General features: G+C 31.7%; 12 protein-coding genes across 12 annotated transcripts; 6 read left to right on the forward strand and 6 right to left on the reverse strand.

Moving 5' to 3' along the window:
- Window positions 1–10: 10 nt before the first annotated feature.
- EIN_164900 (protein tyrosine kinase domain containing protein) lies at window positions 11–1,677 on the forward strand (the record flags this gene model as incomplete). The annotated part of the gene is made up of 2 exons (XM_004255773.1): window positions 11–321; window positions 414–1,677. Coding segments are annotated over 2 exons (1,575 nt in total), but the record flags the coding sequence as incomplete, so codon positions are not given.
- A 716-nt stretch (window positions 1,678–2,393) lies between these two features.
- On the forward strand, window positions 2,394–2,993 carry EIN_164910 (hypothetical protein; the record flags this gene model as incomplete). Its single annotated transcript, XM_004255774.1, has 1 exon — window positions 2,394–2,993. One exon carries the CDS (start codon window positions 2,394–2,396, stop codon window positions 2,991–2,993), a length of 600 nt encoding a protein of 199 aa, XP_004255822.1.
- Window positions 2,994–4,335: 1,342 nt separating this feature from the next.
- EIN_164920 (serine/threonine protein phosphatase 2B catalytic subunit, putative) lies at window positions 4,336–5,818 on the forward strand (the record flags this gene model as incomplete). Its single annotated transcript, XM_004255775.1, has 2 exons — window positions 4,336–4,577; window positions 4,735–5,818. 2 exons carry the CDS (start codon window positions 4,336–4,338, stop codon window positions 5,816–5,818), a joined length of 1,326 nt encoding a protein of 441 aa, XP_004255823.1.
- Window positions 5,819–6,383: 565 nt separating this feature from the next.
- EIN_164930 (profilin, putative) lies at window positions 6,384–6,831 on the reverse strand (the record flags this gene model as incomplete). The annotated part of the gene is made up of 2 exons (XM_004255776.1): window positions 6,384–6,681; window positions 6,737–6,831. 2 exons carry the CDS (start codon window positions 6,829–6,831, stop codon window positions 6,384–6,386), a joined length of 393 nt encoding a protein of 130 aa, XP_004255824.1.
- Window positions 6,832–7,112: 281 nt separating this feature from the next.
- On the reverse strand, window positions 7,113–7,979 carry EIN_164940 (NAD dependent epimerase/dehydratase, putative; the record flags this gene model as incomplete). Its single annotated transcript, XM_004255777.1, has 1 exon — window positions 7,113–7,979. One exon carries the CDS (start codon window positions 7,977–7,979, stop codon window positions 7,113–7,115), a length of 867 nt encoding a protein of 288 aa, XP_004255825.1.
- Window positions 7,980–8,336: 357 nt separating this feature from the next.
- EIN_164950 (palmitoyltransferase SWF1, putative) lies at window positions 8,337–9,507 on the reverse strand (the record flags this gene model as incomplete). Its single annotated transcript, XM_004255778.1, has 2 exons — window positions 8,337–8,786; window positions 9,049–9,507. 2 exons carry the CDS (start codon window positions 9,505–9,507, stop codon window positions 8,337–8,339), a joined length of 909 nt encoding a protein of 302 aa, XP_004255826.1.
- Window positions 9,508–10,019: 512 nt separating this feature from the next.
- EIN_164960 (ATP-dependent RNA helicase mak5, putative) lies at window positions 10,020–12,144 on the reverse strand (the record flags this gene model as incomplete). Its single annotated transcript, XM_004255779.1, has 2 exons — window positions 10,020–11,538; window positions 11,843–12,144. 2 exons carry the CDS (start codon window positions 12,142–12,144, stop codon window positions 10,020–10,022), a joined length of 1,821 nt encoding a protein of 606 aa, XP_004255827.1.
- A 141-nt stretch (window positions 12,145–12,285) lies between these two features.
- Window positions 12,286–13,149, reverse strand: EIN_164970 (hypothetical protein; the record flags this gene model as incomplete). Its single annotated transcript, XM_004255780.1, has 1 exon — window positions 12,286–13,149. One exon carries the CDS (start codon window positions 13,147–13,149, stop codon window positions 12,286–12,288), a length of 864 nt encoding a protein of 287 aa, XP_004255828.1.
- A 392-nt stretch (window positions 13,150–13,541) lies between these two features.
- Window positions 13,542–14,846, forward strand: EIN_164980 (Rho/RAC guanine nucleotide exchange factor, putative; the record flags this gene model as incomplete). The annotated part of the gene is made up of 1 exon (XM_004255781.1): window positions 13,542–14,846. One exon carries the CDS (start codon window positions 13,542–13,544, stop codon window positions 14,844–14,846), a length of 1,305 nt encoding a protein of 434 aa, XP_004255829.1.
- A 605-nt stretch (window positions 14,847–15,451) lies between these two features.
- Window positions 15,452–15,976, forward strand: EIN_164990 (Rho GDP-dissociation inhibitor, putative; the record flags this gene model as incomplete). Its single annotated transcript, XM_004255782.1, has 1 exon — window positions 15,452–15,976. The coding sequence occupies one exon, from the start codon at window positions 15,452–15,454 to the stop codon at window positions 15,974–15,976; it is 525 nt and encodes a 174-aa protein (XP_004255830.1).
- A 335-nt stretch (window positions 15,977–16,311) lies between these two features.
- Window positions 16,312–16,734, forward strand: EIN_165000 (hypothetical protein; the record flags this gene model as incomplete). Its single annotated transcript, XM_004255783.1, has 1 exon — window positions 16,312–16,734. The coding sequence occupies one exon, from the start codon at window positions 16,312–16,314 to the stop codon at window positions 16,732–16,734; it is 423 nt and encodes a 140-aa protein (XP_004255831.1).
- A 3,111-nt stretch (window positions 16,735–19,845) lies between these two features.
- On the reverse strand, window positions 19,846–20,418 carry EIN_165010 (hypothetical protein; the record flags this gene model as incomplete). Its single annotated transcript, XM_004255784.1, has 1 exon — window positions 19,846–20,418. One exon carries the CDS (start codon window positions 20,416–20,418, stop codon window positions 19,846–19,848), a length of 573 nt encoding a protein of 190 aa, XP_004255832.1.
- Between the last annotated feature and the right edge of the window lie 4,308 nt (window positions 20,419–24,726).

The raw sequence follows: 24,726 nt of genomic DNA on the forward strand, positions 1-24,726 counted from the left end.
CAAGAAAAAGAAAACACCAGCTTGGATTATTATTGTTGTTGTTTTTTTCGATTTGGGAATCCTCGCTTTTGCTTTGTTTGTTGTATTAATTATTCTTAAACTTGTTAGTAATATAAGGAAGGTCGATATCAATACATTCAGAACACAACAAATATGTTATCACTATTACTTGACTGGATCAACATCAGCAGAACCTTCTAAAGAAGAAAAGTATAATATTGATCCGATTAATCTGGATTTTGGAAATGAAACAAAACCAACGGATGTTGGAGACACAAGATTTGAAAAAATCGAAGTCACGAATTACAGTCGAAACAAATAGTTTGTTATTTATACCTATTTATAATAATTTTATACCTTTTTTATAATAAATTTGTACCTTTTGTAATGTTATTCAAATGATTAACAATTAGTTTAATGATCATATTCCACACCCCTAACAACCCAAAATTCATATTCCATTTCGACCCACAAGTCCTCTTCGTTCGGCCAAATGGGAAGAAAATTATAACATGTTACTGCACACTCTTTTGCACGACAAAAGTGCGTAACATGAAAATCCCGTTTACGATGTGGCAATCAACAAATAAAAAAGTGTTAAATGACATTGCCGAATTACTAAAAGACAAAACATTCGAGACATTCACTCAACAAGACCAGACCGAAATGAATAAACTCAAAAAGAATGTCTCTCGCCACAAACATTATTATTTCACTATAAGAACTGATGCCTCAAGTTCGACCCAGATAGATATGGATGAGTTAAATATATACGAGACTCCGATAGCTGAGGGAGCGATGGGGAAAGTGTTTATAGGCAACTACAGAAGTGTCCCCGTTGCCATCAAGCAGTTCAAGTGGGAGAATTTGTCAGACGATGAGATGAAAGAATTGAAGAATTCTGTGATAGCGGAGTGTGAGATGATGAGTAAACTACGCAATCCGTTCATAGCCAATTACATGGGGTCAGTGACTTATCTCCCACAAGTCTCAATGGTCATTCAATTCTTTGTGTTGGGCGCATTGGGGGAGTACTTACGTGATACCAAAGAGGACTTTCTACGTCTTCCATACAAACTGAAAGTGCGGATGTTGTTTGATACGGCACGTGGCATGGAGTTTCTTCACGAGAACAAGATCATGCACTTGGACTTAAAACCAGACAATTTGTTGGTCAACTCACTTGACTTCAACAGTGCCTGTACTATCAAAATCACCGATTTTGGGACATCGCGATTCACGAAGAAGTCAATTAATAACAGCGACGACAAAGGACTCGGAACACCAATATACGCAGCACCTGAGACTTTTCAAGATGTCTACACTAACGCGGGTGATGTCTACTCATTCGCTATAACTGCGTGGGAACTCTTTTACCAAGAAGAACCTTATATGCACTTCAAGTCAATTTTTGAGATCAAGGATTATGTCATATCGGGAAGAAGACTTACAATTGACGAGAAAATGCCAAAGACACTTAAAAAGTTGATTGAAATGTGTTGGATAAGTGTACCTGATAATCGACCAACATTCGACGCGATTACTAAGTACTTGGTCGACGTCGATAAAGAAATACCAGAAACGGGAATAGATAATCAGCTGGCTTGTTCAAGTGACCAAATTGATGTTATAATTAACAAAAGGACACAGAGAATGAAAGCATTTTTAGAACAGTAATAATTTGTTATGTGTTTATATTTTATTCGTTTTACCTTTAATGTGTTACTTATTTTCTGTAAAATATTTGAACAATGTATTTTACTATTAAAATGTATTAATTAATAATATAACTACGATTTATTACGAATAATTGAAATTAATTATAATATAGTATATTATTTTTTAAATCAATTAAAATAATTAATTAAAATAGTTTTATTATTATTATTTTTTTAGAACTTTAAGTTTTTTTTTAAATACAAAAAATTTTTTAACTTGATTTTTTACAATTTATTTTTTTTACCAAATAAATTGAAATTATAGTTTTGTTATTAATATAAATAAATTATGTTTTAAATTTATTTCAAAAATTTTGTTTATTATTTTTTATTCGTTATAATATCTTAAATATTACAAGTCAATGATGAAAATAATATAGACTAAAATATTTTTGTAGATAGAAAAAAAACATTGTTTATTTGTGAATTATTGCAGAAAACTATATATTATTATTTAAACTATACCATATTAATTTATCAGAAATAAAAAAAGAAATATAAGAATTTTAATAGTTCACAAATAAACTATAAGTATATAATAACCAAATTATTAAATTAATAAGAAGGTTAGAAATACATCTTTCCAACCATTCAAAAAAATTAATAAAAAGTTACTATAACATATAGTTATTCAAAAAAAATGTTGAAAGAGAGAACTTAAAAGTCGCAAAAAAGATGTTTGGACAATTACAACCACAAACGGGTTTTGGAGGTTTTGGTGGTGGGTTTGGAGGCCAACCTCAACAAGCCCCAAATGGCTTAGGACAACCCCAACAAAATCAGCTCGGCGCTTTCGGGCAACTTCAACCAAACGCTTTTGCTCAACCCCAACAACAACAAAGTGGGTTAGGTGGAACTTTTGGTGCTCAGCCCAATGCATTTGGCGCAACTGGAGCGTTTACGCAACAACCGACGTCAAGCGCCTTTGTAAAATACCAAGAAACAATCCAGGACGGGAACCATTATATGGCAATTAATTTCATGCCACAATTCAAAGGGAAATCGATTATAGAAATTCGGTATGAAGATTATAAGGCAAACAATTTTACCAAACCAGTCGCTCAACAACAACCACAACAACAGTTTGGAATGATGGGACAACAACCCCAAATGGGGTTGGGAATGGGATTTGGACAACAACAACAGCCTCAAATGGGTGGTGGAATGTTCGGACTACAACAACAACAACCAGCTTCGATGTTCGGACAACAACCACAGATGGGAATGATGGGTCAACAACAACCTCAGATGGGAGGAGCGTTTGGATTCAGATGAAGTGTCGTAATTTTAGTATCTTTTTGTTGATTATATACACATTTTATTTCATCGCGAAAATATATATAACTGAGGGATTTTCATATTAATACGTTAGTATAACACTATTATAAGATGGCTTTCTGTTTATTTAGAAAAATAAAAAAGTTGATAGTAAAAATCAACTTTGAGAGTGTTTATGATTTTGATTGAGAAATCGAGATGTGAATATATGTAAATGTAACTCTTATTTAACACAATAACGTTTAAAGGGCGCAGGTATATGTGGAATGTAGACTTTATATGTACTATATTTGCAAGTCTTCGATTTGTATAATGACGAACAATTAAAATATAAAATAATATACAGTTTTATGACATTGGTTGTCAATACTATCTAAGAATTAAATAAAATTATTAAAAATATTTACTTATATTAATAATATAAATAATAAATTAAATACTTTGGATAGATAATATTGTGTTCTATAATTGAACATATGAGTAATTCTTAAATATCAAATTAAATAATTCATGTAATAATTTAACTTAAATCAATGATACAACACATCCATATATGATAATAATAATTCTATGGTTGTATCTGAAATTATAATTATCTACCAATATCATCAAAATATCAGTAATATATTTTGGAATATAACACAATCAATATAAACTACTGGAATAACTTTATAATATATTAAAGTAATATAACTAATAATCTCTTCATTAAATTTAAAACCTGTTAATCAATCAAATAACGGTTATTGAATAAGACATTTTTTGGGCAATAAATTAAACACTTTTTAACAAACCCAAAATGATCTAATTTGTGCAGTTTTTTAATTCAGCATATTATAGTAGTTATAATAATTCATAAATGCCTCATTATTGATGTTATATTATAATAAATTATAATTAATTAATTAATTAATTAATATTAATGTAAAATATATTTAATTCATCAATTATTAAACAAAATTAGTGTAATGGACAAATCTTTAATTAAACTAAGTTTTTGATTATTAAACAATTAATACTAATATTATAATTAATTAATACTATTATAACTAAATTACGAGTCAATTAACAATAAAATTGCCGATGATAAGCAAAACATCTCTAAAACATGTTTTAATAATACAGATATCTATTTTCAACATGACCCAGAACGGCATGCCAAATTAATTGAAACTTATGAAATAACACAAGATATAGTGTCAAAACATTATAAATCTATTTAAATGTGGATTTTGCACGTTATTTTTATATAGTTCATTCCTTCGACCAAACAACAATCAAAAACAAAAAAAAATAAACAAAAAACTCGATGGGAACGAACTTGTTCTTTTAAATAACTATGACAGACGGCTTATCGGAACTCGAATTCGTCCCTGTGAATGGGAAATACGATATGGCAAAGCTCAAGTCACACTTTATGAAAGGTGGTGTATTAACAATCAGTTCATTGACCGCCTTACTTGATAAAACTACACGAATACTCGATATAGAACACAACTTAATTGACATATCGGGTGACACTGTAGTTTGGGGTGATTTTCATGGGCAATACTTTGATCTTTTGAATCAACTTGACAAGTGGTTTGTATTCTTACAAAGTCTATTCAATAGTTGTATAATATTACCTGCCCATTTTCGAGTTTCAGTGTTTTTTGATCTTGTAATTATAACAATAAATTGAACATGTTTTAAGGTTACTGAAATTCATGTTGAAAACATTCAATAAAGTAACAAGTAGCTTTTTAATGGAGAGAGACCACACCTATGTATTTTTAGGAGATTACGTTGATCGAGGGGAATATTCCTGCGAAGTTCTCATCACGTTAATTGCGATGAAATGCAACAACCCGAACAAAGTGATATTACTTCGAGGGAACCATGAGAGTCGGACGATGACACAGAACTATGGATTTAAGACGGAGTGTATATGGAAGTATTCGTTAGACATATATAACAAGTGTATTACTCTCTTTGACAGTCTCCCATTAGCTTGCAAATACACGACATCTCTTGGTAACTTCTTTTTATGTCATGGTGGCATCTCTCCAAATTTAGTAGTTCTCGACGACTTGAATCTAATTGACCGTCACGTCGAGCCCACATCAAATGCTTTATTATTAGACTTATTATGGGCAGATCCTATAACACAAGATGAATTAGACTCAAAACAGATTGATTGGAATACAGTGGACTTTATAGAGAACACTGGCCGTCACTGTTCAGTGTTTTATGGGTTCAAGGCGGTTGATAAGTTCTTCAAGAAAAATGGCTTTATAGGGATGCTCCGAGGCCACCAGTGTTTTCATAATGGCTTTGAGTCGCATGACTTTGGCAATGAAGAAATTGAAACGCCGCTTTGTTTCACCATCTTTTCCGCCCCAATGTACAGCAAAAGTAACAGAGGCGCTTCCGTTGAGATCTCGGAGGGTGGGATGAACGTCGCAAAATATGCGTTTGCCAAAGACATAAAAAAAAAGTACAATCCAGTCTTAGTTAATGGCATCACCTGTGGGACTTTGGAACTTTTCAAAGACCTCAAAGCCTTCGTTACAAAGTTTTTAGAGTACGCGTTCACCGCACTCGATGCCGAAGATCTTGAAATGGAAGACATCCAAGTCGACTTAGATGACATTCAAGTCGAAATCGATGTCGATGAGGCTGAACCAGAACCACTTGAGCCACCAAAAACAGATGAAGAAGAACCACCCGCAACGCCAAAAATGGCTATGAAGAAGATGGGGATGAAAACAGCTATGGCAAAAGGTAAAAAAATGATGTCCGCAAGTATTGCATCAGCTCACGCGGCGTCTGCTGGAGGTTAGAAAAAGTCGTTAGCGCGTTCCGTTGCGTCAGAACGACCATCTCTTTGTTTGTTTTCTTCTTGTGTATTCGTTTAGTATTTTATTAATAATTTATACTAATTATATTATCTATAATATTTATTATATATTTATTATATATTATATTATTATATATTATATTATTATATTATTATAATATATAATACCATATAATATAGATTTAACTTATAGACGAAAATAATGTGGTCAATGGAGACGCATTACCTAATACAGTCACTTTGGAAGACCTCAGAAAGAGATGGGCTGAATCAAAAAAGATTTTGAACAAGAAAAAGTAAGACATGTAGGACCTTTTTTAACTATTTTTTAGTTTTTTTTACTATAAAGTTTAGTACATAAATCATAAAAAAAATAGTCAATATTTTAGTTATATATTTATTATATTTATTATATTTATTATATTTATTATATTTATTATATATTAAACAAATTAATAATTCTATTTTTATTATAATTAAACCAAATTTTTACCATTTAATGCAAATTTGTCATTTTGGTTGAAAAAGTCGTAATGTATATAAAGCAGTTAATACCCGAGTTCTTTGACATAACGAGCAAGCTTCTTTGTTGCTATAATGCTCTGCTCAGATGTGTTTGGCGAGTCAAAGTACCCAACAACAAATCCACCACGCGTGAGGATAATAGTACACCCGGACTGATAAGAAACCGCCTTTGCAGATATGATTGTTTGATCGTCGTTCATGTCGGTGATGGCAAAGGTCACGCCACTCATCACAAAATTTGCACCTGTCAATCCTTTGAGACAAACGCGGTGAATGTTCCGCGCTTCTTCAAGCGACATTTCAAGTGTTTCTGAGTGTCCCCTTCTGGTGAGTTGTCATCTCCTTTTTTACTAAAAAGAAGTAGAAAATAACAAACCATACACCACCATCACGACCACAAACAGCACCACCATTGCCTTTACCAGGACCGACGACGTACTTGTAGATGGCGTTCCGATAGATCTCGCTCATTATTTACTCACTGAGTGGTTTAACAGTTTGAACTAATTCGGAGTAAATATCAAATAAATTGCATTTAGTAATGCTGTTTGAACTATTTCTTGAAGAAGTACTAATGGTCTAAGGGCAGAATTTCACCCTCCCAAAATGGAGATCCGGGTTCGAGTCCCGGTTAGTGCATTTTTTTTTCTTTTTTTGTAATAAAATTAAATAGTAAAACACCTATTAATATATAGAAATAACCAAAACAAGAGTTAAAGTGGTTTATCTCCCTTAATCAAGCTGAGTCCTTCTTAGTCCTCCTTCTTGACGTTTTTGCTCATTCTAATAAAGACGTTTTCAATGCTTTCCTTAATGTTAGGTATATCTGGGTACATTGTCTTGAGTTTAGTCGTGTCGAGTTCGTTATTAGATCTTCCCGCCTTCAATATAGTTGCCTGTTCCTCCAGCGAGAAATTTGTGTAGACGAACTTTGGGTCGATGTACTTTTTATAGAGGTCCAAAATTTCGTTATGCGAGATAGCGCCGGGGTTGACGAAATTGAGGAGTCCAGTGACCTTCTTAATCGACATGTCGACAGCTTTCGGTAAGAGATCAGTTAAGACGCTCATACTATTTGGGACATTGACGACCTTCTGATATTTTGTGATTTTTGTGACGAAGCTTCTTGGGTTCAGATCGTCTGAGATGGGCATTCTGAGTCTCAAATTGAGTAAGTTACTATAATTGACTAAGATCTTCTCTACAAGTCCTTTTGTGTATGAATAGAACGACCCTGTGAAGTTCGGCGCGTCCGTTTCGGTATATCCGATCCCGCTTCCCATCGGATGCTTCGCGTCGTACTCATAAATACACCCCGTCGCAAAATTCGTCACATGGATGTGATGCAAAAAGGCGCAGTCGACCAAATTCAACGTCCCAATGACGTTCGAACGAATCGTTTCTTCTTTGTGGTCTTCACACCAATCAACATTGGGGCGGCCAGTCTTCCCAGCACAGTTGATGATACGGTCCGGCTTCGACTCTTCAATCTCTCGCATGACTTTCTCGCGTTCTTCTAGGCGCGCCTCTCCACTGACTACCTCAAAGCCTTGAGCTTTCAATAACTCAATCATTTGGCCACCAATCCATCCACGACCGCCATACAGAAGAAATTTCATTTGATGCTTTTCCAGTTAAATTCTACCTTTTTATATCCAACTCGTTTCGGTTTTTTGAGGAGATCGGTGGCGTTGAGATGTTGACTTTGTACCAAATCTGGATCTATAATAAGTTATTCGTTTTTCATAAACTGTATTATTATTTTTGGTTCATTTACCATTAATTTATAGTATAACAAAGTCCAAAGTGGGAAATGTCATTCTTCAAAGCAAATTTGGGAAAAGAAAAAAAATGTCTGTATTATAATAAATAGTTTTGTTTATTACATGACATAGTACAAAAAAACAAATACGAACTATCACTGAACTAGTTACTTTAGTTTTTTAACTAGAATAGACTAGTACAATTCATATCACTCACACGTCGACTTTTACATCGTCGAGTTCTTCGGTATTAATTCCACGTGTTGGTGTGTAAGGCAAAAGGTACCAGAAGAGACTGAGGTCTTTCCTCACTCTTAAGGCCTCCCTCCAATTTTCTATGAAAGTGATATACCAAGGCAGAACTATTCCATTTCCTTTAAACCACGTGGTCCCAACAACGACGACGTCCACCATCGTCAGATTCAAAGAGATGCACACAAACTGGAAGACCGTCTGAAACCCACACGTCAGGAATGTATTGAACGTCATGATAGTCATCACTAATAGCGTTTTAAAAGGAAGATTCGCGTTGTTGTATTGGTCGTATAATACATACCCTAACATCGTCATATAGATCCCCGTCGTAAACGCACCGTTGAACAAGAACAACGCAAAGTACCGCACATTGTGCAGTCCAATACACGACAACCACGCACAGTGATGCTATACTATTACTCTACTACTTTATACTATACTCTATAGTTCCGGTACTTACTCTATTATTTATAATAATTTAACTATATAATATAGTTCTTATATATCTACTCTATATACCATAAATATACTATAAATATACTATAAATATACTATAAATATACTATAAATATACTATAAATATACTATAAATATACTATAAATATACTATAATTATACTATAATTATACTATAATTATACTATACAATTATAGTTAAATGGAACACAAACGTCATAGCGAACAACACACTTGCCACAGATCGAGCAGTGGTGTGTGCGGGGGTACTTGTCCTTTTTACAGATCGAGCAGTGTTCGACGGTGTTTTTCTGAGAGGTGTATTGCTTAAAATAGTCGATAGGAATTTCGTCGGAAGGGACGGTGTAACACTTATACCAGTGATAGAGCATACTATACAATTCATAATGTGACAAAACAACTAGAAGAGTCATTGTGAGTGTTGAGTATGTCAAAGCAAAGTATTTTATCACGAAGAAGTAAAATGTGAAGTAAAAGAAGAGGAGAAGAGGTGGAATACCTAAGGGGACTAATCCAACTAGGCCTTGAAACTTTTCGAGTGAAATTTCTCTCTTTTTATTGGTCCCATTGGACGATGGAAAGCTTGGGTTTGTATTCATTATTTCATATCGAGCTTGTTCTAAGGCATCCGCCTTTTTGATAGCCTCTTCCATCTCTATCTTTTTAAGTTAATTCTGTTCGACTAGTTTACTATACTCATATTGTAAATTACAATATGAGTATAGTATTGTAATTTATAACAAATTTGTAATGATATAGAAAGAAGTTTATAACACTTGAATCTATATTGTAGTTATATATCTGGTACACTAGTGTATAGTTTGATAATACTATTATAAATACCATTTTATAGTTTCATGACAGTTTGATGAAAACTATTATGGTAAGTAAATGGAATTATAAAACAATACAATATAACTTTTTTTGATTTTATTATTAATTCTATTTATTTCTCAATGAAAAAATTTCAAAATCATAAATTTAAATTCGTTCGGTAACCTCTTCATTTCTATCTCTTTAACGCGAACGATTTCTTCTTTTTGAATTATGCCTTCAAATTACAATATTATTAACAAATAAACTATATTATTTTAGTCTTTTATAATAATACCATATAATACTATTATAGTATAGTAATTTACAACAACACGAATCAATCCAAAAATCAATATTTCTTCTTAGCAAGAGTCTTTGCGAAGTTAATTTGTTCATCCAGATCGTCCAAATCGAGTCCTTTCACTGTTACAAAATGCTTTCTTTTCATTTCTCTTTTTTCCTTTCCTTTTACGTAGTGGTCTTTTCCGGACATTCCCTCCATTTTAAGTCCCATTAAATAGGATCCTTTCTCGGACCCTGCCAATTTGACGATTTGATACTTCTTGAGGAGATCTTGTAATTGTTCCTTCATATTATAGTTTTGGAGGCGTTCGAGTTTCTCTCTCTTCTCGTTATGGACTCTGTCGTCTTCTTGTTCAGCGGGGTCGAGTCCCTCTTCGTCCGAATCTTCGATTTCCTTTTGGTCTCTTTTAACGACGCCGCCCTTCTTTTTGGTGTTATTCTTATCGATGATTTTATTAGCTAAGACCATGATCTTTTTTGTCATCACAAAGCCTTGTGCGTCGATCTTAATCTGCGGGAAGTCACTCTTTTTCAAGTTTTCCAGCATTTTCAAATATTTTCCTTTCTCTTCTTTGACAACAAAAACTATACAAGTCCCTTTCCTCCCCGCTCGCGCCGTTCTTCCCGATCGATGGACGTACAACTCACTTGTTCGTGGCAGATCGTAGTGAATGACTGTTTTAATATCGTCGATATCAAGTCCACGCGCCGCGATATCCGTTGTGACTAACACGGTGTTCTCGTTCTTTGTAAATCTCTCGATGTTCCTTAATCGTTGTGCCATTTCCATTCCTGAGTATAACGAAGACACTTTGATGTTCACCATTTGAAGTAATGGAACGACTCGCTTAACCATTGTTATTGCATTCACAAAGACTAAAGTCTTCCCAGGATTTAATTTCGTTAAGACATAAAACAACGCTTCATCCCGTAACTTCCCCGTCACTGTTATCTTCTTCTCTTCCATCTCCTTCGCTGTTTGTTCCGGCGTCGAGATATCGACTAACTCCGTGTCTTTCATATTCAACGCTGATACCATCATCTCCATCTGCGTCGTTTGCGTCGTCTTAAATTTAGCAGCCCACATCTCCGCAGCTAATTGCATCGTCGCTGAAAACACAAACGTCTGCTTCTCTGCGTTACTCACGACCGTCACCAAATCTTTTAATTCGGAAAAGTGCCCAGGCTCTACCATCCGATCAGCTTCATCAACTACTAAATACGGCAGCGAAGGCAATGTCTTTAACACAGGAGTGTCTTGGTTGTTGTATAACTCAAATATACGACCAGGAGTACCGATCACTATCGTCGGCTCTTGTAACAACAAACGGACTTGTTTAACGGATGCTAACCCACCTACTACTACACATGATGTGACTCGCGGAAGGTATTTCGTTAATTTTTGTAAGTGATCCCGAATTTGAACAGCTAATTCTCGAGTGGGAACTAAGATCAAACACTGCGTCGTATCAAATGTCCCTTTCTCTATAAACCGTTGGACTAGTGGGATTAAGAATGACAGCGTTTTGCCACTCCCAGTAGGCGCTGATCCAATCAAATCTTTTCTTCTTGTCATTTTCTGATTTTAATTGTTATTTTAATTGTTATTTTAATTGTTATTTTAATTGTTATTTTAATTGTTATTTTAATTGTTATTTTAATTGTTATTTTAATTGTTATTATAATTGTTATTAAATTCGTTATTATAAAATATTATTAAATTATTATAGATAAAAAACATTAAAATGTTATTAAAAATGTTATTCTATTGTCAATAGTTAAGAAACTTTCCCATCATTCCACTTAAAAAAAAACTGGATAATAGAAATATTAATTTTTGTATAATTAGTAATAATAATAGTAACAAACTGAGAAGTGAGAGCTTTTGGGATTGCGAATTTCTGAATCTCTGTTGGATATATAAAGCCGAGGTCATATAAAGCCCTTAAAATAGTGATATCGATTTTATATAATTTTCTCCACTCCTTCATTTCAATATACAAATCCGCGTCACTGATTGGTTCCTCCTCCATAGCGTTTGGCTTTTGAACTTCTTCAACAATATCATTTGGGTCGTCTTCTAAATCCATTTTGACTTCGTCTTTCACGTCTTCACTCTCCTCTTTTTTTATTTCGTCGCCAATGTGTTTCGCGCCGTTTTCTTCACTCATATCTTCTTATTTGGAATGAGTTAAAAAAATCACACAGAAAAGTGAAACCCTACTCATTCATAGCAACTTTGACGTTTTCCTGCTCACAAAAATAATAGTATATTTTACTATAAAAAGAACTATACCGAACCATTAACACAATTAAAATCTTTCGACTCGTTTCTCTGTCGTGTCGTTCTGCAATATAAAATCTTCTTCTTCGACCGCACTGTTCATCCTTTCAGCAGTGATTTCCGATGACTCGCTTTTGCCTTTACCATTTGTCGTTTCGTTGTGCAACACATCGTTATTTTTGAGATGATCTCCAAAATCGTCGAAAATGGATTCCTCAATCTCATCGACTTGAAGATAGTTGACGACGTCGACAGCGTCTTCTGTGTCTTCGTTCTTGTTAACGAGCATCTCTGCTTTATTTTCGTTCATTGCGTTGAAGTAGATGATTCCAAATTTGACGATCGCGAGGCCGATCAAGATTATGTTGATTCCCATTGCCACAGGTAGTACACTCCAGACGTCCGTCCCGACGCTTCCGTAGCATGTTCTGTCCATTCTGAGTCCAGCCAGTGATTTACATCTTCTTGTCGAAATTGAGTACCACCCACAGCACGAGTATTGTTGTTCGATGTCCGGGATATTACTATTAGTATCACTTATTCTATTAAAATTATGAATAGAAACGCCTATTACTACCGAATGAGTTAATGAAACCATTAAGATTACTATAAGCACAAATGAGTGGAACGAAACCGATGTCACGTCACTATACGTCCGCTGCAAAATCTGAAAAAGTGATGACGTCACCACTATCACACTTTGAAGCATCGTACACGTCACAACTGACGTCAACGACTCCACGTGGGGCAACGTGTCAGATTGCAACCGAAAGACACTCACATAGACCGAATAAAGAAGAAGAAATACTCCATAAAGAAGAAATATAAAGTCACTCATCCGCTTGATTGAAAGCGTCGGTAACGCCCCAACCACTCGACGTATTATTTCCATGATTTCTAGTTCGTTTTGGAGTTCACTTGTCTTTTTTTCAAATTGTTTTGTTGTACTATAATTGTATTATTATTTAAGTATATTTATTTGATCTTTTGTTATGTAATTATAGTTTATTATATAATAAACTGTATTTAATTTTTATTAATATATTTATTAATATATTTACCAATAAATATACTAATTATTATACTAATAAAATTATTAATTAATTTAAAATAGTTTCATTCAAAGAAAATCTCCAAAAACTTTTCTTGAAAAAAAATTACAAAAGGAATAGATAGTAAAATTAGTATTAATAAATTATAAATTATAATAAACAAGTATAATATGAAAATCATTGTTTTCTGTTCCATTTTTCGAATGAAAAAGGTTTGGAAAAATAGCAGAAGATGTCTTTTGTCAAGGAGCGTGAGAACACGCTGTCAGGTGATGAGTATCGACTCCGCATAATCGAAGAAATCATGGATACTGAAAAGACTTACAACGAGTCATTAGACACGTGCATTCAATATTACTATAAACGAATTACAGAACAGTCTCCACCCATCATTCCAAAGTCACAGACGGAAACCATCTTCTTGTATTTTGACGAAATAGCGAACGTCAACAAATCTTTTTATTTAGAACTGCAAAACGCGAAGGAAAGTTCAACACTGAGCCGGTCGATTGGAAAGATCTTCCAAAATTATATCCCATATTTCAGAGTCTATTATCAGTACTTGGGGAATACTGGGCCTTCCCAACAAGCAGTTCAAACCATTTCAACATCGAAAAAAATAGAGGACTTCCTCGACGACGTCAGACTCGCAATCCCAAACAAATCTAACCAACTCGACCTCCAGGGGTTTCTTATTATGCCCGTACAGAGACTGCCTAGGTATACCCTTCTCCTCACAGACTTGGTGAAGAGAACACCAGAGACGTACGACGATTATACAAACATCAAACAAGCCCTCACAGAAATGAAGAAACTCACCGACTCCGCTAATAGGGCTATTGTCTCGACAGAGAGGAGAAGAGTCTTGTTTGCACTGGAGAAAAGAATATCGGGCTTCTCGGGGAAGCTTGTCGAGCCGCAAAGGTACTTCATCAAAGAAGGAAATCTCAGGAAGGTCTGCAGAAAGAAAATTAAGCCAAGACACTTCATCTTGTTTAATGACATCTTTCTGTATGGGATGGGAGACGAGGCCGCTACAAAAGTGTCACAAGTCACTGAAGTCTTTTCAGTCTTTGTCAAAGACGTTCCACAACAGAACGCATTTGAAATTTTGACCGATCAGAAGAGCTTTGTGGTGTACGCGTCGAACAAAGAAGAGAAGGAAAGTTGGATGACGGAAATCACAAAGGCGAACGAGGAGGCGACAAGAGCACTAAAGACCAGAAACAAAATGAATGACTCTTTTATCAAACCACCATTCGTTCCGGATAACACAGTAACACTCTGCATGACCTGCAACACTCAGTTCGGTATTTGGACACGACGACACCACTGCAGGTTCTGCGGGAAATGCGTGTGCGACGGGTGCACAAAAATGAGAGTACCTCTGCCACCACTGATGACACTCGAAAGAGCTTGTCCAGGGTGTGTGGACAGACTCCTCCTCTCGGCACGACCAGTGGAGAAAAGGGACAAAATCAATTCGGAGATATATGGGTCTGTTTCAGGTCTTTCAAGCACACCACCACTCGTCTAATCAAAATTGTTAATGTTGACTTCTTTTCTTGTCGATAGAAATAAATAAAGTCGTTTTTGTCTGCTTTTTCTTCGCTTTATTTATACTTTTATTCCACCAAGTTTATCATCATCTCATTTTTCAGGAGATTTTAGGTGTTTGATAAACCATATTATTATATTTATAAAACCATTTATTAATAATACAATATTAATTAATAAATAATACGCGAAATTAATTATTATAGTTCAAATATAGTTAAATGATAGTAGACATCAACTCGTTTTTTATTAAAATTTAGAATAATAGTAATACAATAATACAAACTTATGAATATTTTTTTTTTCTTTTTTAAAACGGGAAAGTTTTGTTCAATCAGAAACGATAGTATTTTTAGTTTTCAAAATTATTTAACATGAAAGAACCTTTACATTATGGTGTATGAAATTATCAACTGGCTTAAAATAATAGTAAAAAAACATAAAAAATGCCACTTGACAAAAGCAATCACAACTCATCCCGTCGGAACGGCCGAGAGGTATGGGAACTTAAAAATCATCTTTTGGAGTGGCGAATCGGAATGACGGGATATTTAAGGGAGGAAAAAGAACTCGAAAAGTGTTGTGATGTCGGCGACAGACATAGCGAAAAACGAGAAAGACCCGTCATTGGTTGCGTACTTGAAATCGCTGGGGATGGATCCAGACTATGTTCCCCCAAAAGACGACCCACGCCGTGTTGTCATCTCCGAGTTCGCTGTTCTATTCAAGACACGGGACCCTGTTATCCTTAAGCTGAGCACTGAGGCTGACATTGCCAAAGCTAAATCAACTCCCATCCCCATTAAGGAAAACGAGGAATTCAAGATGAGAGTTAGCTTCAGAGTACAACATGAGCCAGTGTTAGGACTCAGAATCATTAATACCGTCTCTAAGCTTGGGAAACAGGTCGCATCAGACGAAGAAATGTTGGGGAGTTACCCACCAAAGAACGAGTTCCAAGCACTCGAACTCCCAAAGAACGACTGGAACGAAGCACCGTCGGGAATGTTGGCTCGAGGGGAGTACAAGTCCAACGTCAAGTTTACGGATGACGACAAGCAAATGTACTTACAATTCGACTACTTGATCAAAATCGTCAAGGAGTTGTGAGGAGAATGGGCGTTTTTCTTTTTTTAACTAATCTTTCATCAGCGATTGTTGGTTAGTTTTTTTTATAATCAACTACTAGTTTGATATTAAATAATATTTTTATAGTATAAAAAATTATTAGACTTTAAAAACTATTTTAGGTATTTATTATATTATAAAGGTATTTTATAGTATAAATAATATTCTAAAAATAAAAATTATTATAAATATAATAATATATAATTATTTTTACTATTATTATATAATACCATGTTACTATTATATAATAATACTCCAAATTATTTTTTTATTATAATAATAGTTTAGAAAAAAATGAAATTGAACTAAAAAATGAGATGGAAAAACACAACGAGATTGAAGAAATTGTTAATAGAGAGGGTGAAAACAGAATAAATGAAGATGAAAGAACAAGTGGAGATGAGAAAAATGACGGAATGAGCGAAGAAAAAGAACATAATGAGATTGACAAAAGAGAGAGTGGGCGGAATGAAAGTACAGATGAGGCAAAAAAAACAAAGGAAGAAGTCGAGGAGGTTGATATCCACGAAACAGAAAAAGCCACACCTTTGAATAATAACAAGAAAGAACAACTCACCGAAGAGCAACAAAAAGATTTGGACCAAATGATGTCGAGTCTTAAAGATGTTGGTAACTCCGTTTTGGGGTGGTTTGGCCTTTCAACAGACAATTTCGCTGTTAACCAAGACCCGAAGACTGGTGGATATTCCATCCAATTTGTGCAAACCCCAACACAGTAACAATTATTTTGTATTGTTTTTATTGTAGTTTCCACCCCTAGGTTTACTTCAAAATATTTGTTATCGAAATTTAAAGTCAGTTTTTTAAACAATTTTTGTTCAACAAAAAAGCAATTAAATAAAAGGTTTTTATTAATTTTTGAACAAAACATAAATAAATAAATCCAAAACAAAATAATTTATTTTTAATTTTATAATTAATAGTAAAAATAACCAGAAATTAAATTAAAAATAACATGAGTAAAAATGTTCTACAACATACTGGAAATTTACAAGAAATCTTTTTTTCAAAAAACATTAAAATGAGCAATTGTTGATGAAAAGCAATAAAAGTTATAGTATAATTTACTATGAAACAACTATAATATGATAGAATAAACAAATACAAGAAAGTGAAATGAATTATGTACAAGCTTGCAACACTCTTCAAACGCAAACAGGGGAAGGGTATAAGGCCTCAGTGTCGACTGAATTGATCCAATTGTCTATTCTAAGGTTGATGTCAGACGTTGTCATGAATGAGATGGTTGAACACCCGAGGTTGGAAACAGTCAGTCTTTGTGAGCAGACTGACGTATTTTCATAAAGGTCTGAGTCTGTGCATTGAGAGGGTTCGACGTACGACACTGTGCGTGGCGAGTACATCAACGATGTGTTAATCACATTGTAATTGTTTGATAAATTACTTGAAAAATAAGCCCCAAATGTGTATTCGTTCTGCATCTTTCAATCTGATAAAATGAGAGGTTTTCTGTTTTTATTTTGTTTTTTTTTTAAATTAAAAATAATAAAAATCCCATTTTGGAGTTTTTGACACATTTTACATGAACCCATTTTTGGCTTTTTCGTTTTGAGATTATAATGGACTTTTGGTTAGATCTTGATCAAATTGTCAAATAAATTATTAAAATATAATATTTTTGCTATAAATATTAGTTGGTTATACAAATTTGTGATTGTTGAATGAAATATCTTTCAAATGAAAAAACTAAAAAAGTTTATAATTTTATTAACTAATTTCAAATCACAATTGGGCTGTTATTTCGGGATTTTGCTCAACATGTAGGTTTTACTATTTTTTATTTTTATTTTTATTTTGGGGGTGAAATGATTTTAATCTTTCTATTTTTAGGCCATTGGTCAAAAAATCGTTTTGCAAATCGTATCAAAAAAGAGATTATTTACATGAAATCCCGATAATGTACGTTAAATTTGTATAATTATAGATAGTTTATTATCATGTTTAATATCGACGAAAGTTTGTTGGATTGTGTTTTGTCGTTCAGTATAAATAGAATTAATTTGTAAAATGACAATTTATACTTAATCGGGAAAATAAAATAATACTTTATATTTTTAATATAAAATTAATTTTAATATTATAAATTACTAGTAAATATATATTAAATATCAGGTTATAACAAAACGTTGTGATGATGTGGTCACTAAAGTTATAATTAAAAGATATTTAAAAAAATACTAAGCCGATATAAATAGTACTTAGTGAAAAAATGGAACTTTTCTTAGTGTAAATAAGATCAACGAAGTAAAAAGGGCAATCCAAAAAAAGTCGAACAAAAACTAGTGGAGGTTTATTTGCTGGTAGTTTTTAATAGTATGTTTATAGTTAAAACAATTATAATTATAGTTTTAAAACAAATTATTTTACACTTTTTTTAAGCTTTTTTTAAATGGTTTTTGTGAAAAAAAATAAAAAAGTAATTATTAAAATAAAAATAGAAAGTGAAGGGTATGTTTATATTATTACTAATCTTCACCTGATAATTATGGTTAATTGAAATAAAGATATTAACTATTATTTATAATAAATATGTTAATTATTTATAGTTAATTAAAATAAATTACACAACCCTCTGTTTTACAATTTCCGGTTTTTCTTTTTGTTTTTACATTGAATGCCATTTTATAGAAATAAGGAATTACAGAACGTAACAATTGTTTAATATATGTTATAATAAAGAGTTTATAAACTTACCGATAAGGTACAAGTTAAGATATTAAATAAATAATTTAGTTTTTATAAATATTTTATAGTAAAATTAAAACATCAAAAAATAACTTTTAATTTATCATTTCTTTATACATAGGCGAATAGAACATTAAAAAAATCAGAAGAATCAATTTTTAATATTTTCATTAATGGCCTGTGATAATGCCTCGGCACGTTCTAATGCTCCTTTGACTAATTGATTGTTTTTAAATTCTTCACACTTCAATAGTTCTTTAATCAAAAGTACATATCTTGGTGGGCGTTGCATTGTAGTCAATATCAATGAAGAGATCATTGTTAAATCCATGTCAGCCTTTCTTTTGTTGATTTTTTCAAGCTCTTTGTTCCAGTCCATGATTTTTGATACAAACACAACATAATTGTTAAGTACATCAGGGTCGTAAGTCATTTCAGTAAATGTCATTAAAGCTTCTATAATACTTTCTTTATTTTTCTTCGCTGTAGATACACCCAATATATGCAGAAAGGCAAATTGCTTCTGTGTAATGACTCGAAGTAAATTGATATATTTTTCTTTGAAATATTTTGGGTAACGTTCGAGTAATTCAATGAGGCGGTCAATCCCACTCAAATAAGTATTCTCAGTCTGGTGAAATTCTTTCAAAATGTTGAAAGTTGATTCAGAAATTGGAGTACTTTGACACAATAAAGTAAATGTAATAATAAAGAATACTGTCGTCATAAAAAGGTACTAAAAGAATGAAAAATGAAGAGATGACGCATCTTTATATAACATTGAGTCAGTTGTTAACAAGCGTTCAAACTACCAATTGTAAAATTTAACTCGATTCAATACACCATCACTTTTATTATATTTCAAAAATACATTCAATATTATATGATATAATATAATTTATTATATTTTAAATATTAAATTATTTTTTGTTTATGGTATGTTCACTTCTTTTATTTTAATCTACTATATGAGTCTAATTGTTGGACTGTTTGATATTAAACTCTGCAATAAATATATTCCTTTAATTTCGTATAAACAATTTATTTTGTAAAAATGTTCAATGCTTTATTTGATGTAATTTATTTGATACGAAAGGTTTCATATAATTAAAAGTAAACTTGAATTACGCATTATTAATAGAATCAGCCACAGAACTGATTCTTTTCAACGCTCGATGGACAACACGATTACCTTTGAATTGTGGTAACTTGGAGATGTTTTCAATGAAAAGTTTGTACCGAATAACTCTTTGCATAGGAGAGACAATTAAAGATGATATTGAACGAAGTGTCACATCTGTATTATGTGGATTCATCTTTGCCAAGTAACTATTCCAATAACGAATTTTACTAACAAAATCAACATAAGCGCTGATCAAATCTTTATCATAAAAAAGTTCAGTAAAGAAATGAAGGAACTCAAGAGCACCACCAACAGTGCTTTTAGACTTTGCTTGTATTAATTGATCGACCAACAAATTTTGCTTTTTAAAAATGGTCTCCACCATCTTTGTATATTTGTATTCAAACGTTCCTCGATAATTCGATATTAAATCACTGAAATCAAATAATCCAGACAAATATGTTTCTTCAGTCATCAAAATTTCTTCAATTGTCTTCTTGGCCATAGTATCAAGTTTATCATTTGGATTTCCTATGGCATTCAATATGAATAAGAAAAGGCATAATGAATTCATTATATCAATATAAAGATAATATTCTTAAAACCGTTTAAGAAGTGTTTAAAATGCAAACAAAACTTGATTATATCAAAATAGTATATGTCTTTTTGAAACAACTTGAATAATGGTTTTCTTATAATTGAAAACAAAAGATGTGAATCATCAAAACAATAAAGTACATTAAATAATATTTTATTATATCAAACAAACACAAATATAACACACTGAATTATTAATCAATTTAAATCACCATTTATAATGGAAGAAACAGTCTCTGCTCTCTCTCGAGCCCGTTTCAATACAACACTACTTTTGAAAAATTTGCATTTTGCTAGATTTGAAAATAATAAATTATAACGAAGAATTCTTTGCATGGGATACAAAATAAGAGAAGTAATTGAATTGAAATCCAGATGTTTCTTCTTGGGATTCTTTTTCTTTATTTCTTTGTTCCAATCGTTAATTTTTAAGACGAAATCGGAGTATCCTTTTAATAGATCGGGGTCATAAAACATTTCAGTAAATTGTGAAAGACTGTTCAAAGCAGAATGTACATCTCCTTTTGAATTGGATACGATTAATTCCTTTATAAAAATGTTGTGTTTTTGAAATACAGTTCTCAAAAAATCAATGTATTTGTCTTCAAATAATTTTGGAAATTTTTCCATTAAATCTGCCAATTCCATAACACCTATAAGGTATGTTTCTTCACTTGATTGAATTTCTGAAAGTATCTTTTTAGCTTTGTGTGTAAGTTCTGCATGTTCTTCTGGACGCATGCTGGAAACAAAAGTAATAAAGAAAAGAAGTGTGAACATGATATTAATATTTAGATACAAGTCTTTTTTCAAATAAATTGAGGTAATAACTTATGCATTTGTATTTTATCTTCTTTTTTAAACAATTTATTGTTTTATTTTTCAAGTAATATAAAAGGTGATGTCGGTCTGTTTAATATTCAACCAATCTCAAACATTGTCTTAATAATTCATTTTATTTTTTTTATTAATAATTACACAAAAAGTCCTGGATATATTATAAAGTTTATAATTTTAAACAACAAGAAAATGCGATTTTTAAATAGTCGGGTTTGTTTTTTAATAATCATGTAATTAAAAAATTTGGAATTACTTCAAAAATATTTTGAGGGTATTTTTTAAACATAAATTACTTTTACTTGCCATGTTTATACAAATATGTTTTATAAATAGTATTTAAAAAATTACAGTCAGACGCGTCCATTCATCAAAAATCCAGCAAAACAAAGTATCGATTTGTTGTGATTGTGTGAATTGCTTTGATAGTTTTATTATAAAAATAATTTAAAAAAATTTAGTTAGACAAAAATTACGGATTTGAAGACAAAATTCGAATTGTAGAACACCAAAATTATCAGCCAGTTGTGCGACAAATAAAAAAGTTCGGCAGATCTAAATACATCACATAGGCATTGACTTTATGACTTTTATATTTGAAATAGTTAAGTTATCGTTTGTAAACTGTGTCTATTGTTAGGCTATATATTATTTTAATAATTATCCCCATTTTTTCAAATAAAAATAAAGTTGCCCCTTTGTTGTTGTCAAAAAGGCAACTTTATATAACAAACAATAATTGGAAGATATAACACATCAATTATTTAGAAGTTGGTGTGTTATACACATAAAAAGATACTCAATTTGAAAAGATTCAAAGTGTTCAATTAGACGATAAATATAACTTTGTCTAACAAAGAAAAAATATTCATCAAAAATTACACAACACAAATTAAATATTGTTTATTATATTTTTATATCAACTTACCTAATTTTGTATGTGAAAATGTAAATTGGTAAATGTGTTTATTTGAAAGTCGTGTTAATTTCAAATGATCGTTGTTTATTGGTTATTCTGGATACTAAAAAACGCAAATTACAATTATTTTAATTGATCGTTAATCAAAATAGATACAAAAGAAGCTCTTCTTATAATTTCTTCTGCAAAACAATTGTCTTTACAATCGTCACATTTAAAAAGAGTTCGAAGAAGTAATTCATACCTTGGTATTCTTTGTAAAGGAGACATAATTAAAAGTGAAATGGTGTTGAGTTCTTTGTCATTTTTATCTGGGTTCATGCGAGACAACTTCGAGTTCCATTTATTTAGTTTTGAAGTAAATTGTAAATACCCATTTAATACTTCTGGATCGTAAAACATTGCAGTGAGAGTCATAACACTTTGAAATGTATAAAATAAGTTTGAATTTTTATTGTTTTCATTCAATATACTCAAAAATTTCTGTTGTTTAAATATTATCAATTTGAGATAATCAATGTACTTTTCTTTAAAAATATTGTGATGCTTTTGAAGAAGTGGAATTAACTCTTTTAAAGTTGACAAATACACTTTCTCGCTATTTTCAAATTCGTCAATACAATGTTTGGCTTTCTCTGTTAGTGGAGTGCCTTTACAACAAATAAACAAAACATAAAGAAGCAATAGAACAATTAATTGCATTTGTGTCCAACTAAGTGTTTAATAAGATATTATTTATTTTTTTAGTGATAATGTGTGTTTAAAAACAAATTATGTTTATTACAATCAATTCAAAAATATTGAACGGTTTTCAGCTTTTCCAACAATGAAATGAATTAAAAAATATAAAGAACTTATTCTTAAGTATTCATCTCAATTATTTTAAATAAAAAAACAAATGTTATATTTAATAATAAATTTGTTACAACCTTTTAAAATTTGTTCCAATTTCACAAATTAACAACATTAAAAATTCAACATAATAACTTCAATTGTTGTTATGGCAATATATTATTCCTTAATTTCACTTTTATTAATCAAGGAATAATTAGTACTTATAATATAAACACAAATCTATTTATAATTAAATTAATAGTAAAAAACTTATTAAATGTTGTATTAAAAAACAAGAAACAATTTGGTTATGAATTTTCATTAATATCAGAAGCGACCACTCCAGATCTTTGTATTGCTGTTTGTAAAATTGAACTGTGTCTAAAATGACCGGCTTTTTTTAAGTCACTAAATAAAAGGGTGTATCTTGGTATCCTTTGAATAGGATTAAGAAGTAATAACTGAATTCTGGAAATATCAACATCTTCTTTATTTGGATTTTTTGCTGTTAAAATTGGGTTCCACTTTTTGATTTTTCTTGCTATTTTGATATACAATTGAATAAGTGTAGGGTTATAAAAGATTTCATTGAAGAGAGTCAGTGCTTTGAACACGCTTCCAACTGTTGGGGTTGTAACAGCTTCTTCCAGTGCTTCTAGTAAAGGTTTTTGCATATCGACTAATTCGTTTAATTGTTTATGATATTTGAATTTGAATATATCAGGGTGTTTGAGAAAGAGAAATGCAAGCTCTCAAAGAGCTTCTTGATAATTTTTCTCAGTATCTTTTAATTCGCTGATAATGTGCATTTCTTGAGGAGAAAGTTGTGCATCTAATAAAAGTTCTGAACTTGATCTTGAGCGCAAGAAAGGTGGTGGGTGTGAAGGTCCTTCTGACTCGTCTGGCTGTGAGAACGTCAAAACAATATATAACATAAAAACCAAAGCTTTCATTCTCTATGTTTGAAATTGGAGTTAACATGAAAATAAACATAATAAATATCTATTTAAAGTTAAACACCTTTTATTTAATTAAAATTGCCATTAAAATAAAAATGACTTCAAATTGTGATTGTTTTAATTTAATTATATTATTCTTGTTATGTTAAAATTGTATTAATTTTATTTATATGTCAAAAAGTTGACCATTTAAGTTGTGTTCAATTGTTTATAACGTTAAAAATGATCCAATTTTAATGCAATGATTGTAAATAAACATTTTAATTTAAATTAATTTGACATATAATAGTGTGTTATTGATTAAATTGTTTTGAATATTTAAAATTGTAAATAAAAACTGTTATTAAATAACAATACAAATATAATGCGAAAATAAATCAAATTGCTTCGTTGACTCTTGCTGCGTTTTTCTTGGCTCTTTCTAAAGCCTGTTTGAGTATTGGACTGTGTTTTATTGGACCACAACCTTTTAAATCATTAAAGTGAAGAATGTATCTTGGTAATCTCTGGAACGGAGTAACAATTAAAAGTTGAATATCAGACAATTCTTTATCAGTTTTGTCTTTATTCTTTGCACTCAATTTTCTCGCCCAAGATCCATTTTTCTTAATAAACATAATATAGTCTTGAACAAGTGATGGATCAAAAAACAATTCTGAAAATCCTCTTAGTAAATTTACAGCAGAACCTACTGAAGGATTCTTTGCTGCGTCTTCAGCAAAATCGAGTAATCTGG

This window comes from Entamoeba invadens (genome assembly GCF_000330505.1).
Source record: "Entamoeba invadens IP1 unplaced genomic scaffold scaff_1105074725133, whole genome shotgun sequence".
Taxonomy (NCBI): Eukaryota; Evosea; order Mastigamoebida; family Endamoebidae; genus Entamoeba; species Entamoeba invadens.